Below are 16,152 nucleotides of genomic sequence, written 5' to 3' on the forward strand. Positions count from 1 at the left end.
TTAATATCATTTTATAATTTTAACATATTTTTATATTTTAAAATGTATTTTAATGTCTGTCTAGATAATGTACAATTAAGCCGGTCGATATTAAACGCAACCTTTTAATTCTGGTATATTTTTTCTTACTGGAAATCACATTCTACAAATCTAGAAACAAATATTTATAAACGCATAGAAAATATTCGAAAAAAACGCTTTATTTTTAAAATTTTATACATTTTAATATCTAAATCTAAGCATTTTGAGAGTAAACAAATTTTAAAAAAATATTTTAAATAACTATCAATTCTGCGAATGATAAATTGGGACCATACAAATTCTGGTATTTCATGTGTTAAATAAGGCGGTCACACTTGTTGCCAAAAAAGCGCGCGGCGTGTTTTCGCAAACAAAACAATTAGCTTAACCCACGGCTTACATACTTATTTATTTAAATACAAGTGTTAAGCCATCATACAACCGCCATGGGAATTCTTGGCTTGTCTAAGCTCATTGCGGATCTGGCGCCCCAAGCGATACGCGAAAGTGAGATTAAGAACTTTTTCGGTGAGTCTTGTTCTCTGGTTAAATATAAACACAACTTAATTAGAACGTATATATTTAAAAGGTCGTAAGGTGGCAATCGATGCCAGTATGTGCCTGTACCAGTTTCTCATCGCCGTGCGCTCCGAAGGTGCCCAGTTGGCCACCGTAAATGGCGATCCCACGTCCCACTTGATGGGCATGTTCTACCGCACCATCCGATTGCTGGACAACGGAATCAAGCCTGTATATGTCTTCGATGGAAAGCCCCCAGATCTAAAGTCCGGTGAGCTGGCAAAGCGTGCCGAGCGGCGGGAGGAAGCGGAAAAGGCACTCAAAGCAGCCACCGATGCGGGAGATGACGCCGGTATTGAGAAGTTCAATCGCCGATTGGTGCGGGTAACCAAGGAGCACGCTAATGAGGCCAAGGAACTGCTCACGCTTATGGGTGTACCCTATGTTGATGCACCCTGCGAAGCAGAGGCCCAGTGTGCAGCTCTGGTAAAAGCGGGAAAGGTCTACGCCACAGCTACGGAGGATATGGACGCCCTCACATTCGGATCTACAAAACTATTGAGATATCTTACTTACAGCGAGGCGCGGAAGATGCCCGTCAAGGAGTTTAGTTACGAAAAGCTGTTGGAAGGTCTGTCCATTAACAGTCGGGAGTTCATTGATCTCTGTATTCTGCTGGGTTGCGATTACTGTGAGAGCATCAAGGGCATTGGACCCAAGCGAGCTATCGAACTGATCAACAACTACCGGGATATAGAGACCATTCTGGATAACCTGGACTCTAGCAAGTACACTGTGCCAGAGAACTGGAACTACAAAGTGGCGCGGGAACTCTTCATCGAACCGGAAGTAGCGAATGCCGACAACATAGACCTCAAGTGGGTCGAGCCGGATGAGGAGGGTCTTGTCAAGTTTCTTTGCGGCGACCGGCAGTTTAGCGAAGAGCGTGTTCGCAACGGTGCCAAAAAGCTGATGAAATCCAAGCAGGCCCAGACTCAGGTGAGACTTGATAGCTTCTTTAAGACCCTGCCCAGCACTCCGAATGCCACAAATGCTGCCAAGCGGAAGGCCGAGGAAGCAAAGAAGAGCGCCAACAACAAAAAGGCCAAGACCAGCGGCGGCGGCGGTGGACGAGGCAGAAGACCCAAGTAGTTGCACCGAGTCTTATCTGGAAAAACGTACAATTCTTTAATGTTAACTTAACCGTATTTAAAGCCTATGCCTACAATAAAAACTACTTCTTTGAGCTTAATGCTAGTTGGTCTGCTTGTGGGTGTGGGTGAGGTTGGGGTGTTGGATTATGAATATTGGATTTTGAATTAGAGTTTGGACTGTGGGGGCTGCGACTACAGCAAATACTGCTTGGCCAGGGCACGCAGAAACCGTGATTTTCGCACCATGGCGCATTCTCGTTTGATCTCCTCATTGTTGTTTGCATTCAGCTCTAGAGTGCCCATCATAGAAATCTGTTTGAAAAGGAAGATAAGGATTAACTGCGAATTAACACAAAACAAAGATTTCATACCGCTTCAAGTTTCCTACTGTGTTCGCCTCGCTTTGCATGCAGATTGACGATGAACTCCAGTAGAGTGGTATCCCAAATGCAGCTGTAATATGCATCCATTGCATCAGTAAAATTCGACGATTTCTCGCTGAGATTCTTGAACACAATGCCGTAGTCGATCTCATCAAGGAACTGACACAATACGGTGGCCTGCATGTGACAGCCCAGATTGGCGGCACATCGAATCATCTTGCGGATTACATAGTCGTCGGCCACATTTCTCTGCAGCGGCATGGTGCAGTAGTCCGTGCCAGTTACCAAAGCATTTACATAGCAGCGCATTGCTGACTCATTATTGCCGATGGCTAGATCTAGATCTCCTTTCATTTTCAGCCAAGAAATGGTTTGCGGATAGTAGGACAGCGCCTCGGACAAAAGCCATTGCAGGGTCTCGCATACGCTCCTCAAACTGTAGCTGATGGGGCTGTAATGCGAATTAAAACATATTATTTTGAAAGCAAACAGTAACTGTATCTACTCACTTGTTAATGCTGGTGGGCCACAGCTGCATGTACTCGCAGCTTAAATCATGATTGGGGTCGTCCTTAAGGATGTTGTGGACTTTGCCTATCATGGAGATGGCGAGTCCAAAAACGCTTTGGTGCCGGATTCGCTGTAGAAAGGCCTGCAGGGAACTAATACCGCCAACTCCTGAGGACCCACGCTTCGGAACGTTGAGAAACATGCTTAGCATAAGTTCCCAGGCATCGCGGCAGACCTTCTTGGGACCCTTCATCTTCTCCATCTCGATAAAGGTGGCGGCGAAGGCAAGTGGCAGTTCCAGGGGACCCGCTCGTTTATCCAGGTATAGGAGAGGTGGAAATTCCGTGAGGTTTAGCAGCATGATTGCGCAGCTCTCTAGGATATCTGGTCGTGGAACAATTGAGTCTCCCGCCTGCAGGGCTCCCAAACATTGCTTGCATCTTCCTCCCAGGGATTGTAGGTCAAGCGGCTTCTGGTGCCACTCCTCCAGGCACTGTGTTATCTGGATGTGTAGGATTTCCCAGGTGAGCAGCTTACACATCAACTGCACATTGGCCGCCATCTCTTGGCGTTGATTTTCCGACTTCAGTACACTCAGCATCGAAACGGCATCGATGTAGTTGCCCCTTGTGGCCAATTCTCGCGCCTTACCGAGCAGGACATAGCTGAAGTCTTGTAAAAAGCTTACCGGCATGGCCATTATAAGAGTTTTCAGCGGCTGCGGAACGTCCCAACTGGGATTAATGGCCCACAGAGGTTTTCCTGGAGCAGTTGCGCATAATTTTACTAGTAGAATCCTCACTGTGTTGGCATTGGTGCAGCTTATCAGTTGTCGCTCCAGAGCTCCCACATCTACCCTGCTCACTACAAGGGGAAAATTAAATTTTTATTATGAATGTAGACGGAATAAAGAGGGTCTTACTCTTGGAGTGACACATCCAGTCGGAGAGCGAGGCCAACGAGTTGGTGGGCACCGGCGGCGTCGCCTGCAGCATCTGTTCGTCAATATCCTGCAGTTCATCTGCCGAAAACAGCCCAAATCCTCGCACTGTTTGTAGCAACTGTCGCGATTGCCCGCCCTGATGAAGCAAACAGTCGATAAGGAAATGCTTAAGTGCCGCCTGTTCCTTGAAGGTACAGTGGGGCAGCATTTCCTGCAAAGCATCCACCAGCGGTGGTAGGCAGTCGAGTTCCCTGTACTTCTCAAAGTACTCCACGCTGCCAAAGATGCTGCCCCACTCAAAGATGTTGCGCACCACATTCAAGGCGGCCACCTGCATTTGCAGCTGAACCGTTTCCTTAAGTATACCCGTGGAGATGCAACCTTCAATGTCCAGTTCCAGTTGCCGCCGACTTATTAGAGGGATTTCTCGCGTTCTGTTGTCCAACCGCAGGATAGACACAATATCTGTGTAGTTGTTAAGTAGCGATTGCTGGAACTTCTCCAGAAGTGTTTGCTCCTGGGCGCTGATTCCACAAGCCTGCAGCAGGCCTTCCAGTTCTACCGGTCGTATGTGGCAGAAATATAGAGTTGTTTGTGGCGGGATAGCCTGCAGATTAGTATTACACGCGGCTGCCGCTTCCCGGGCCAAAACATACTGCTTGGTGTACAGGTAATATTGGGCGAGCTCGTAGTGCAGTTGGGCCCTCAGTTCCTGTGGTGTAATAAGGTGCATAAGATCATAGTTTTGGCCAGTGCCCAAATCATCGCATTGCAGGGTGACAAAGCTGTCGTAGTGGAATACGTAGAAAGGTTTTGTCGAGGAGCAGAGCTGTTGCAAGTACTCGATGGATGGTTGAGTGGGTGCGTCCAGAAACTGCTGTAGCTGGTCCACAGTTTGGTACCTATAATAAAGACTTTTTTTAAGCATGTTGGTATGGATAAGTTAACCACATCTTACATTGTATTTTGAGGACGTGGCGTTTTTAACGCCTGCTCCTTGATCAGTTGCATTCGCAGCAGCAGGCGGTGGTATATGGTCAAGGCAAATCTTGCTGCTCTTTCGTTTCCAGCAGTGGCTGAAAGGATGCACATAGGTTAAATAGGAGTATAATTGGTGGCTAGGGATAAACATACAAATCTTCACGTCAAAATCATTGGGCAGGGGAATACTCAAAGGGCAGCCGTAGCTTATGGTGCACAGATCGCGCAGCAGGGCCAGCTGCATAATCACAGGCAGGTTCTTTTCCAATGCATCCAGGTCCCACTTCAGCCAAGTGGCCACCTTCAGCTCGAGGATTTTAAGTGCCAACTGCTTGCGGGTCAATTGCAGGCCCATCTCCGCGGGCCTCTGTGGACTATGGGGCATGCCCACTCCGCCGGGTGCAGTGGGCGTTGTCGGCGCAGGAGCACCACCGACCACGCCGGGAATGGGTCCCGAGTTCGGCGACGTCTGGTTAAGGTTCTGCAAATCACTGCCAGGAGTCACCACCGATGCCAGCGCCGTGTCCGGCGTCATGCTGATGAACTGCATGATCAGCTCCATGGCGCTGGGCTCTGTAAATAGTGAATATATGCATGGTAATCTCAAATTGTCGGCCGGATTCCACAAGTGAGTTAAACTTACCGGGATGCGGGCGTTGCAGATGCTGCGTAATCTTGTGCGGATCGAGCAGGAACTCGAACCACAGAACCGTCTCGGCAGCCAGTGGAACTGGCTTGGGCTTGAGAGGATCGTCCATGCTAATCCCTGCCAAAATTCACCAATCAAAACAAAAATTAAAGAATGGCGAAGGGAGACCAGCTGGCTGTGGCTTTTCAATCGATGTATCGATTGGCGATATGTACTATCACCTTCTGATACCGATACTAGCGCCCATTCATCGGATTTATGTTATCGACTGCCCTGCCAACTCTATTTCTACGCAATCGGAAGATGGCCGTTGCCTTTTCAAGATGCCTACATTTCCTGCTAAGAATAAGCAATCAATTTCTGTTTAATATAAACCAGGAACAGACAGACTAACAAGATGACTGCTTTCTTCGGGCGCTTCTTGGTGGCAAAAATCATCGTTTCCTTTTGACACAACAAAAGTTCCCATTATTTGTTTGGGACATAATGAAATTTCAGTCCCAAAAAGCAAATGGCTTGTAGTATAATTAATGTACAATTGTATTTTATTTACACAAGTTTATTAAAATTCTAACATCCTTTACTCAATTTACAATAATAAATATTTTGTAACCAATAATAATCTCAGGTTTTGATATTCAACTATAACTATCAAATATAATCATAAATTTATTGCAATTTCAATTTATAAAAAAAAAGTTATTACCTTCTTTGATTCAAGTATGTAGGTTTTTTATTTAATTCATCCTCCATAACTGTCATAAAATGTTCAGCTCCAACACCTTTGCACATTTATCGAAAAAATAAAGAAAAACGAGCAAAAGGCGAGTACCTAATCATTTCAATATGCCTAAGACTATTTTATTGTTGTTCATTAAAAATGTAAAATAGCCTCAAAAACTTTTTGGGTAATTTATGCAAATATTCTGTTTGTTGTATGTCGACGAGTCAGGTGCTCTAAAGTTGGGTTATCTCTCTTTTCCAGTTTGATTTCGTTGGTGACACTTAAAGAAATATATTACAAAATGGTTTAGTTTATGGTTGATGATTTGGGAATGTTCCTCAGTCTTTTTTTCCACTGTGTGTTCCTCCAATTTTATTGTGCCCCTTTTTTTCTTAGAGCCGTTGGATGATGATCTTTATGAGCATTTCTCGACTCCATAATCTGAATCTTAAAAAATATTTAACGTTCAATCAGGTGATTTTATGCAAATTACACGTTTCCACTTAATACATATGCATATCTACTATGTTTATGGCATTTTTCATCTGCTTATGGACGGGATGCTGGGCTCGTCAAGGTTTTTTTTTCTAGAAAGCAACAAAATAAAATTTCAAGAAGAAATATATTTTATTTCTGGGGTCAAAATGTGCGATAATCTTTATACTTTGTTGTGTCGCCATTTTTCCTATAATTATGCAATAAATAACGAGGCAAAGAGACTTTATTTTCAAACGCTTCTTCGCATAAGAATTGGTACAAATCTTTTTAAGTTGTCTTCTCGCGGATGAAAATCAGTACGGGAAAGGTGTTAAGGGGGTGGCCTATAAAAACGTCAAATGCGTAAAAGTATTATTCCGAAATTCGTGTTAATATCGTCATAAATTTTAATAATAAATTGACATCGAAAAAGAATAAACCTCTGGCCAAAATTAGATTTCGCCTTGAAGTCTTTGGGGAATTTTCTCTATATGCATGGCAATAGCTATTCATTCATGCTTTTTTGACGCAACTCAAATTCCTAGGGAATGATCTGATCCATTTAGCACTTTCAATAGTTTCCGAATCAGCGAAATTGCTTATCTCCTGCGGGTTCAAAGTTGCCCTCAAGGAATGCGCCTGTTTTGACGATTCGACTTGCGACTATTAATATTTGAACGTTTGCTAAGTCATTGCTAAATAACACTGATTAGCTGCCTGATTTCGAAAGCGAGTCATTCGGGTTATCATACCGTTGAAACATCATTTGGACAGATGTGGACGAGTGGCGTTCAAAACTGAAGCAAGTACAGGGTATTATTGGTAATTAAACAAAGTTGTGTTTGAGAATAGCCCCGAAAACAGTTCTCATTCAGTTGCTAAGGGAAATGCCAGAGGTTGGAGCCTGTTAAATATTTGCATAATATGCCATACTTTGCTCACAAATTAATGTAAATTTCGTTTTGGGGCAAGTGGAACACCTTTGGTCGTAGAAAACCAGAAACGTCTCAAAGTTAGTGAGGCTCAAACAAACGGGAAACAAAGGCCGAAAACAGCTTTTCGAAGTCTATTGATTGGGTCGGGTCGTAAATTTGTTTGGTTTTGGGGGTTTCTGGCGCGTCTTTTGTCGGGCTTATTTGCATTTTATGCAGGTTGATGTTGATGTTGAGCTCGTGCCATTCACAAACATCGATACACACTGGCCCAAGTATTTATGGCTTTGGCCTAGCTATCATTCAATAATCTGCGCATAACTAAGCTGACCCACTGAATTTCTCCATTGTTTTCAGGCTGATCTTTAAAATTGCGTGAAGACTCTGAAGTAAATATAGCCTAATTAGATACCTCTGCTAAACCAAATTTTCTTACAAAACAAAACTGTATCACGAGAAAAACATTTTTTAATGGTCATATGAACAATGATTACGCATGGTCCGAAACTAATACACTTTCTAACGAGTATGCCAGCTCTGTATTAACTAAAACATTTCTTAAATATATTTATTTAATATATATTAACATCTACATACATATATTTGTTTTGAATTAGCTTTTAGCTTCAAATTTTAATTTTTAGACCTAAGCGTTTGGTACCATTCGTAAGTTGGAAATGTTCTGTATGTTTTCTTAAATATTATTGTGAGTTCTTCGCTTTATATTCCTTTTTCTCTTGATGTTATTAATAATGCCATAAATTAACTAAATTCATTGCTATTGCTAAATCTTTTTTACTTACGCACTGCGACACCGCCAAGACAAAAAACAACGAAAAAAAAGGGGGGAAAAAAAAGAAGAAAAGTTTAAGGCACGGGGAAAAGTTTTGAAATGTGTTTTCTTGTCGAAAGAATTCGTGTCTGTCGTCTGCGGGCAGGCGGAATGGAAACGACGACACGAAAATCTTTCAGCAGCAGTTGACACACCCGGACGAGCAACCCGGACACCTACGCAACTTCTTCGGAAAGTCGCGGAGGGGGTGGGGTCGGGTGGTGCTGATGTTCTACGGGGGAGGGGGGAGAACGGCTCCCCGACTGAAGGAGAAAATTAAATGAAAATTGTGGCGAGCTTTTCGGCCGCCGTGTCGCCGCTGATGGCTTCTGAAATAATGCAAAACCGAATGTTGGGCAATTCTCCTCCTAATTTCGAGGCATTGGCCATCCAGTCGAATGAGCAATACCCTGCATTATCAAAACAAGTACTTTCTTGTATTATAAAGAATGAATTATATTTCTACTTTCATATAGGAATCTATAAAGTAATCATATGCTCATGTAATATTCGATCTGATTACATTTGCAAGTGATTTGTTAAAGTATCATCGCCCCACTGGCCATTGAGTATAAATAAGACATCTTTGTCGCCGCCATGCTTTCTTTCGTGGATGTTTTTTGGAAAAGAATTTCAAAATGTGATGGCATTATTTTCGAATTTCATCGCTGTCGCCACAATGGGAGCTGTTAAATATCCCCACGCACACAAAATTGGAACTTCTTGGCTGTCGCTTTTTGGTGTCCAAAAAGTCATGCCCCGGATTGTCCTGGCCTGTTTATTGGAATCATTTACCATGTAATGGCTTCAATAGACGAAATGACAAATGTGTCGCTAAGAAGTGTCCCAAAAAATTCTACGGAATTCACGCGGAAATGTGGATCAATGGACCAAAAGAGAAACTGTCAGCGAGACTTTGGATAAAGCAGATCAAAGTCATTTTTCCAAATTCACGTATGCACTAAATTAGAAAATATCTTTAAAATAAATCAAAGTGGATTGCTAAGACCTATTGTACTGAACACCACTCACACTCAATGAATTTCCATTCATTGAAAGTTTCTGCGGCATCGAATGCTTTTTGTTGATCTCGACGATGATGACGATCATCTTCAGATTGCCAGTCACTTGATTCGGTTTTACCGTTTGCGGCAGCATTAATAGCCCGAAAATACACCTTACCTTGCCAAACAAAATCGAATTCGGAGAGCAAAAGACTCCAACGATCGTGTCTTTTGATGGCCCAGCAATGACACACATTTGTCAAAACGGGTTCACTTCAAAAGATCCCGCGAGAAAGGGAAAGAAATCGAGCTGCAGAGAGAGAGATGGGTAGTCGCACAATGAAAGGGATGGCTGATGAAGGTGCAAGACAAGACGGCAAGGCGACAAGTGAAAGACAAATGTGCGGCCCATCAATTGTCAAATGGCAAACAGGAGGTGATCGTATTGAAGATTTTTAAGTACACACAGAAAAAAAGTACAAATATTTACATGCTTGGATTAAAATAATACGCTAGAAATTATTGAATATATTGCCATGTAGAACACATATTTCTTATAACAACAAGTTGTATTCTTGATATAAATAAAATATCTTTAAAACTTAGTCCTCTTGTATTGGACGTGTTTATTATCTTAAAAAGTATTGTTAATTATGTGAGTTAAATTCTCATGCTGTTGGTTAAATGTGCTGTAAAATGGTGGCAAATTTTGTTATGGTGGAAATATTATTCTAATCCAACCTGATGGATTTCCCGCGGATGGTGTGGAAATCGTTGCACAATTGCTGCTCTCGCCATTCATCATCCATACAAATCCATCGTCATTCCCCTCCGTTTTAGCTTCTTGGCCTTGTTAAGTCACGAGTTTTGGTTTTCTTTCATTTTTTTTTCCGGGGAGCCTTCAAGTATTTCGATTGTTCTGTTCGCCTTTTTGTTTGCGAGCAAATATTACGCTAGACCCTGAGACAGGGTACCAACTACAATCCATTTAACTCGCAGCCGATTGACAAGTCACCCGAAAACATCTGGGACCGAACAAACGAAGGAGCCAACTCATTTGCTTAATCAGTATTGAAACAGTTGGTTTTTTGGACCTGTTCTCCTCTGTTTCATAGTCTCAACTCCACTGCGAATGAACCTGTTCGATCAACCTGCTTCTCCAGCTGTATGTTTTATGCCAGAGTATATGCCGTTCGGCTAACTGAAATTCAACTCGTTTTTTGTTGCTTATTTTAACTAGTTTGCAGGCTTACAAATTTTTACATTTGTTTATGTTGTCTAGGAAAACCAAAAACTATTCAGCAGTAATCTTTACACACTAGTGTTCCGGGAAATCAATTAATTCTGAATAGTCAATGAGCTAAATTTCAAAAATGAATAGAATCATTTCGAGAATATATTAAATGTCGAATCCACTGGTATACCCTTTTACTCTACAAGAACCTCGTATATATATAAATCGTATATTTATATTAAAATCCGAAACTCCCATGAAAGCCTTATAGTTTTTTACTCAATTCGTGAGCCTGACAAGGCGATTGACAAGCCAGCCAAAAAAATATCTGGGACCAAACAAACGAAGGAGCCAACTCATTTGCCTAATAGCTATTGAAACAGTAGATTTTGGGACCTGTTCTCCTCTGTTTCATAGACTTAACTGCTCTGCGAATGAACCTGTCCGGATTAAAATAATACACTAGTTTGCAAAGTTTAAAATTTTTTTCATTTGCCTATGTTGACTAAGAACACTATAAACTGAAAACAGCAATAATCGGGTTGTTTATCTTTGCAAGCTAGTGTTTCGTGAAATCAATTAATGTTCATCTGAATAGTTAATAAGATTATTTAAAAAAAAAGAAAAAAAGGGAGAATATATTAAATGTCGGATCCACTTCTACCCATCAGTCGCCCCTTCATATTGACTCGATAAGTTAATAAAAATGTTCGCAGCTTGTTCCGCAATTCTATGGCTTCTCGCAGTGGTATCTTCCACCCAAGGAGCAAATATACTGGGTCTCTACAGTGCCCTGAGTCCCTCGCATCTGATCATCCACATGTCCACGGCCAAGGCGCTGGCCGAGGCAGGACATAATGTTACCGTGGTAACAATGATGCAGCCCAAGGTGATGCACAAGGACATCCATCTGATTGTGGTGCCAGTGACGCAGGAGCAAGCGGATGCCATGGAAAACCAAATGGCCAGTATGGCGGGAAGTAGGAATGACATCATAACCACCATGTATCTCCTCTTGAATGGCCTGGATGTGATGATCACTTCCCAGGCTGATCTGCTGAAGGACCCCAGATTCCAACGCGTTTTCGAGACCAAATTCGATTTGATGATATTTGGCTGCTTTTTCAACGACTTTCAATTGGGAGTTGCCGCCAAGCTGAAGGTTCCCGTAATAGTCGACTGGATGATACCAACCAACACTATGATTGATCAGTTTGTGGCCAATCCCACGGAGGTCTCCTATGTGCCCAATGAATCAACTTTTGCCACCACGCCCATGTCCTTCTTCAAACGAGCTGAGAACTTGGTAAAGGACGTGATTCTAAAATACTTGACCATACGCTTTAATTACAAGTTTAACCGCATCTATAATGAAATCTTTACGGATAAAGATATGCCAACGCTCAGTGACATGAAAAAGAATATATCGCTGGTCTTCGTCGGTTCCCATTTGATCAGCGACGGTCCAATTCGACCTCTGGTGCCTGCTATCATTGAAATTGGAGGTATACAGGTGAAGGAGGAGCCAGATCCACTGCCCCAGGACATAGCAGAGATCTTAGATAGCTCCAGCCAAGGAGCGATCTTTCTCTCATTTGGTTCCAATACAAAGAGTTACATGGTGAAGCCGGAAATAGTCGCAATCATTTTCAAAGTGCTCTCCGGCCTGAAAGAGAATGTTATTTGGAAATGGGAGGACCTAGAGAACACACCCGGAAATGCCTCAAACATTTTCTACAGGGACTGGCTGCCCCAGGACGATATCCTGCCACATCCGAACACCAAACTCTTTATCTCACATGCCGGCAAGAACAGCGTCACCGAGTCGCTGTATCATGCAGTGCCTATGGTGGTGCTGCCCATTTTCGGGGACCAACCCTTGAATGCTGCTCTATTGGTTAATTCGGGTTATGGCGTTTCCCTTGATCTGCAGACCCTTACCGAAGATGCTTTCCGCAAAGCCATCAACGAGGTTCTGGAAAATGATAAGTACACTCTAGCGGTTCGCAAATTCTCAGCCCTTTACAGGGATCGACCTCTTACTCCAAAGCAGTCGGTTCTTTTCTGGGTGGATTACGTTCTGCGGCATCGTGGTGCTCCCAATTTGCAGAGTCCAGCGATGCATATGGGATTCATTGAGCTACACAACTTGGACATCTACGCCTTGGTGCTCACGATCCTGATATTGTTGGTTCTCCTAAGTCAGCGGGCTGTGAAATTTTTGCTTGGAAAGCTAGTGAGAAAAGTTAAAGCTCCAGCGGGAAAGAAGAAACAATAGTTATAAGTACTATTAAAAATGTAGTTTGCTTATATAATCTACTATGATCTAAATTAATCATGAAAATTAAATACAAAAAAATCATATATCTAAAAATCTGAAATTTATTTTTTTTCCCACGAAATGAGAATGCTTTTTATTGGGCTGCTCAAAAGTAATTTATTTTTGAATTTGGTTAAAATGCCAAATTAAGTTTCTGCAGTCCAGCAAAGCTGTTAAAGCTGAAGTTTAATTTCCCGTTCGTGGCATAAAATAGAAATCAAACGAAAACTTTCCCAGTCAGGCGCTGTCCGTTAAAAATTTAAATAAAGCTCTGGCTGACAAAAGAGCAGGTATACTCAAAAAACAAAAAAAAAAAAAAACAGGTAGTAAAAGCAGCCACTCCCCCAGCCCTCCTCCCCTTTTTGGCAGACTGTCGTCATATGTACTACACATATGCACACTATATGAATATGTTTGCTGGGGGAGCCGTGCCGCACTTATTAGTCTGTTAGTCTGTCTGCACTTAAATAAATCCTTCAGCAGGCTCGTCAGAAACTGTTTACCATGAAGAGCGTAAGTGGATTTGACAACTGTCAACTGGTTGGTGCTTGTTGGTTAGCGGTTGGTGGTTAGCGGTTGGTGGTTGCTGGCTAGTGGTGTCTCTTCTCGGTGGATCTGACTGCCTTTCGTGGTTGCCTTTCGCATGCTAATGACCAGCGCATCATGGAGGGGTATGCTTTGGGGGGGACATGTTGCACTTGCCACTTGACATTCCTCGCCCTGTCTCCGCTTCTTTTCTTGGCTTCTTTCGCCCGGCCATCCCATCATAATTTGTATACTCCTCATTAAAATCCAATAACGAATGGGCATCGTGTTTGGGTGAGGGGAAACAGGATTTTGAGGTCTGCTCATAACCAGTTCCCTCTATGATCCTGTTTCTAAAAAATTGTACTTTTCTTTTATTTGTTAATATATATGCTTTATTTACTGTTTAATCTTATTGCTGATTTAATAAGTTACCTATGGTAATAACGTAATAATGTTACTGTTTTATAGAATGAAAGATAGTGAGAACATAGTAACTTAATCATTCGATGCTAGAGTTTTCATTTAGCTTACACTAATGCTAATCCCTGTGTATCTATAAACCATTCGACCTGCAATTTGGCCGGCTTGATCAACTTTGACCCTACTCAAAACACTTTATAGTTCAAAGAATTGGTCACACACACTAACGCTTAATAGACGATCAACAGGTGGTTGGAGTTTTTCGAATTTATGAAACTTTTTAATTAGGCCCCGTCTAGAGGGCGACTAATGAATTGACTCGAAGCGCAGTGGCCATAAATTTTAATTATGCCCGGAGCAGCCAAAAACGAATATCTTACCAAGAGTTGGGGGGTATTTATACGCATTACTCGTAGACTAAAAGGGTATACTAGATTCCAACAAAAATACAAAACAGGTAGAAAAATGAGTTTCTGACTTTGTAGCGCATAAATGTGTATTATTGATTCTATTTACTAGACATCTTAAGTTTTAAACACGGGTATCAGATAGTCGATCTCTATTTTGTTGGTTGGAAGGACCGCATGAGTGTCACGGAATTACATATTCAAAATAGCCAGAACTAGAATGCTGGGACGTACCAAGCGACTCGTAAATAAGTAATGCCACAGGACCAGTGCCCCGATCATCGATGATAGTAAATCGACTGCGATGCGGACCAATGCTCTTCTTTCCACCGACTCTCCAATTGGTTCCCTCTTCCTAAATCATGCGTGTCCTGCCTCATGTTCCTCTTTCCACAGCCTAATCTTCCACCTAGACTCTGGTTCTAGGCGACGTCTCGAAGGTGTCAAGTTACTCTAACCCCTCCTCATCGCATCCAGTTATCGAGTGCCTGTATATGAGAGGACTTCGATGGGTTTCGTTTGGGGGATAGAACATCTTTGCTGCGTGAGAAAATCTCTTAGAATGCGACAGATGTTCCGCGTAGATCTACACATAAGTAATTAAATAAATATTAATCAAGTACATAGATAAAATCATACAAAGTCAATAAATATTATCTCTAGTTACTTGTATTTCTAATTTACTAATACTTTTCCTTTATATTAATATGTATTCCTTGCACAGTTCCTCTGGCAAATCAACCTGTTCATCCTTTCCGATTAAAACCCTTTTCAATTATTGTTTTTATTGCGAAACGTAAATCAAACAATTTGTCGTAAATAAGTCACGTCTGAATATTTGGGTTTCGAGCCTCTGCTTTTGGTTTCATCTTTGGGATTTCGATTCGAAAAGCCTTGTGGCCCATTGTTTAAGCCCTTTTCGTGGCTTTTGCCATCTTTTATTTATGAACTCCGAAACGACTCCTTGCGCATCCTTTTTTGGACATGCGGCGCGTTCCTCATGCGGCTTTTATTCCCTTTTTATTTGTCTGTTTGTTTCGGCCTTTGTTATCGGTCGTGTTGCATCTTGGGCGCTTGTAGCTTTTAACCAATTGCCTGACACTTGGCGGCAGACGTTTTAACAGGCCATAAATCTGCTCAGCCTGGCGAAAAGAATAGCCGAGTTGGGCCACTTAGCCTGTTTGATGGCTCAAGTGGTCCACACATCGATCCGCTAAACAAGAAATCAAGAGTTCTGAGACCTTCTATAGTTTTGACAGGTGTGCAGCTTCTTAAAGGTGGCTCTGTTTGGCTTTATAACTATAAATATAAAATGACATAGGTTTCGTTTAGTTGCATTAAGGCATTCTTAATGTTACAGTATGTATGATACAAAAATAGAAGATGGTTATGTTTTAGAACAATGCCTCGCCCACACTTTTGAATAATGTTTGCGTGGTGTACAGCCATTAGCAAGGTAACGGGTAGCTGATAGTCGAGAAACTCTCTGTTCGCTTATGTTATGAACATTAAATAATCCCACCCCTATGCAGATTCATATATATATTCATGGTGCTGTCAGATTTTGCGGCGCTTGAGCTAGCTTCTTTTGCTTTTTGGCTGGGCTTTTCATTTTTGCGCGTGCGCGGCGGCGGCTCCCATAAATTTTTCACACCCCATGATTATCGTGCAGATTGGCCAGCCAGCCAGCCAGTCAGCCATTGGTTTGTCGGCCACTTGGGAGAGCCGCAATTTAATAAATACTTAAATAAACTCCAGTGCCAGTGCCTCTTCTGGCTGCCCGGTGCAATTCTGTTGCGTGAACTGGAGTTCGAGTGAACTCGACTCGCGGACCTGTTGCCCGGGACGGTACTTTGGAATATTTATGCTTATGAATAAATTCCTGGCTCACTCGCCGCGTATTTGCGATAAGCCAAACGAAATTACCAACCTCCCTCTTCTCGTCCACTTTTCAACTCTACTTGTTGTACTTGCACTTGTAGCGCCGTTTGGGTTTTCTTCATTTGTGTTTTATCGACGTCGCGCTTGGCAGCCCTTGGGCATTTATCAGCAAAGTCCCCATTCCCCCAACCTCCAATTTCAAATCCCTCGATTTCTCGCAGCACTTGGACATT

General features: G+C 42.4%; 3 protein-coding genes across 3 annotated transcripts; 2 read left to right on the forward strand and 1 right to left on the reverse strand.

Annotated features, from left to right (window-relative positions):
* The first annotated feature begins 345 nt into the window (after positions 1 to 345).
* Positions 346 to 1,792, forward strand: LOC6531349 (flap endonuclease 1). Its single transcript, XM_002092117.3, has 2 exons — positions 346 to 549; positions 611 to 1,792. Exons 1-2 carry the CDS (start codon positions 468 to 470, stop codon positions 1,690 to 1,692), a joined length of 1,164 nt encoding a protein of 387 aa, XP_002092153.1. The 5' UTR covers positions 346 to 467; the 3' UTR covers positions 1,693 to 1,792.
* Positions 1,705 to 5,352, reverse strand: LOC6531350 (integrator complex subunit 8). Its single transcript, XM_002092118.4, has 7 exons — positions 5,155 to 5,352; positions 4,665 to 5,084; positions 4,489 to 4,606; positions 3,510 to 4,432; positions 2,587 to 3,451; positions 2,066 to 2,528; positions 1,705 to 2,006 (listed from the first exon to the last, which is right to left on the reverse strand). The coding sequence occupies exons 1-7, from the start codon at positions 5,267 to 5,269 to the stop codon at positions 1,887 to 1,889; spliced, it is 3,024 nt and encodes a 1,007-aa protein (XP_002092154.1). The 5' UTR covers positions 5,270 to 5,352; the 3' UTR covers positions 1,705 to 1,886.
* Positions 5,353 to 11,019: 5,667 nt separating this feature from the next.
* Positions 11,020 to 12,737, forward strand: LOC6531351 (UDP-glucosyltransferase 2). Its single transcript, XM_002092119.4, has one exon. It carries the CDS (start codon positions 11,070 to 11,072, stop codon positions 12,639 to 12,641), a length of 1,572 nt encoding a protein of 523 aa, XP_002092155.1. The 5' UTR covers positions 11,020 to 11,069; the 3' UTR covers positions 12,642 to 12,737.
* Positions 12,738 to 16,152: the final 3,415 nt, after the last annotated feature.

This window comes from Drosophila yakuba, chromosome 2R, assembly GCF_016746365.2.
Source record: "Drosophila yakuba strain Tai18E2 chromosome 2R, Prin_Dyak_Tai18E2_2.1, whole genome shotgun sequence".
NCBI classification, from domain to species: Eukaryota; Metazoa; Arthropoda; class Insecta; order Diptera; family Drosophilidae; genus Drosophila; species Drosophila yakuba.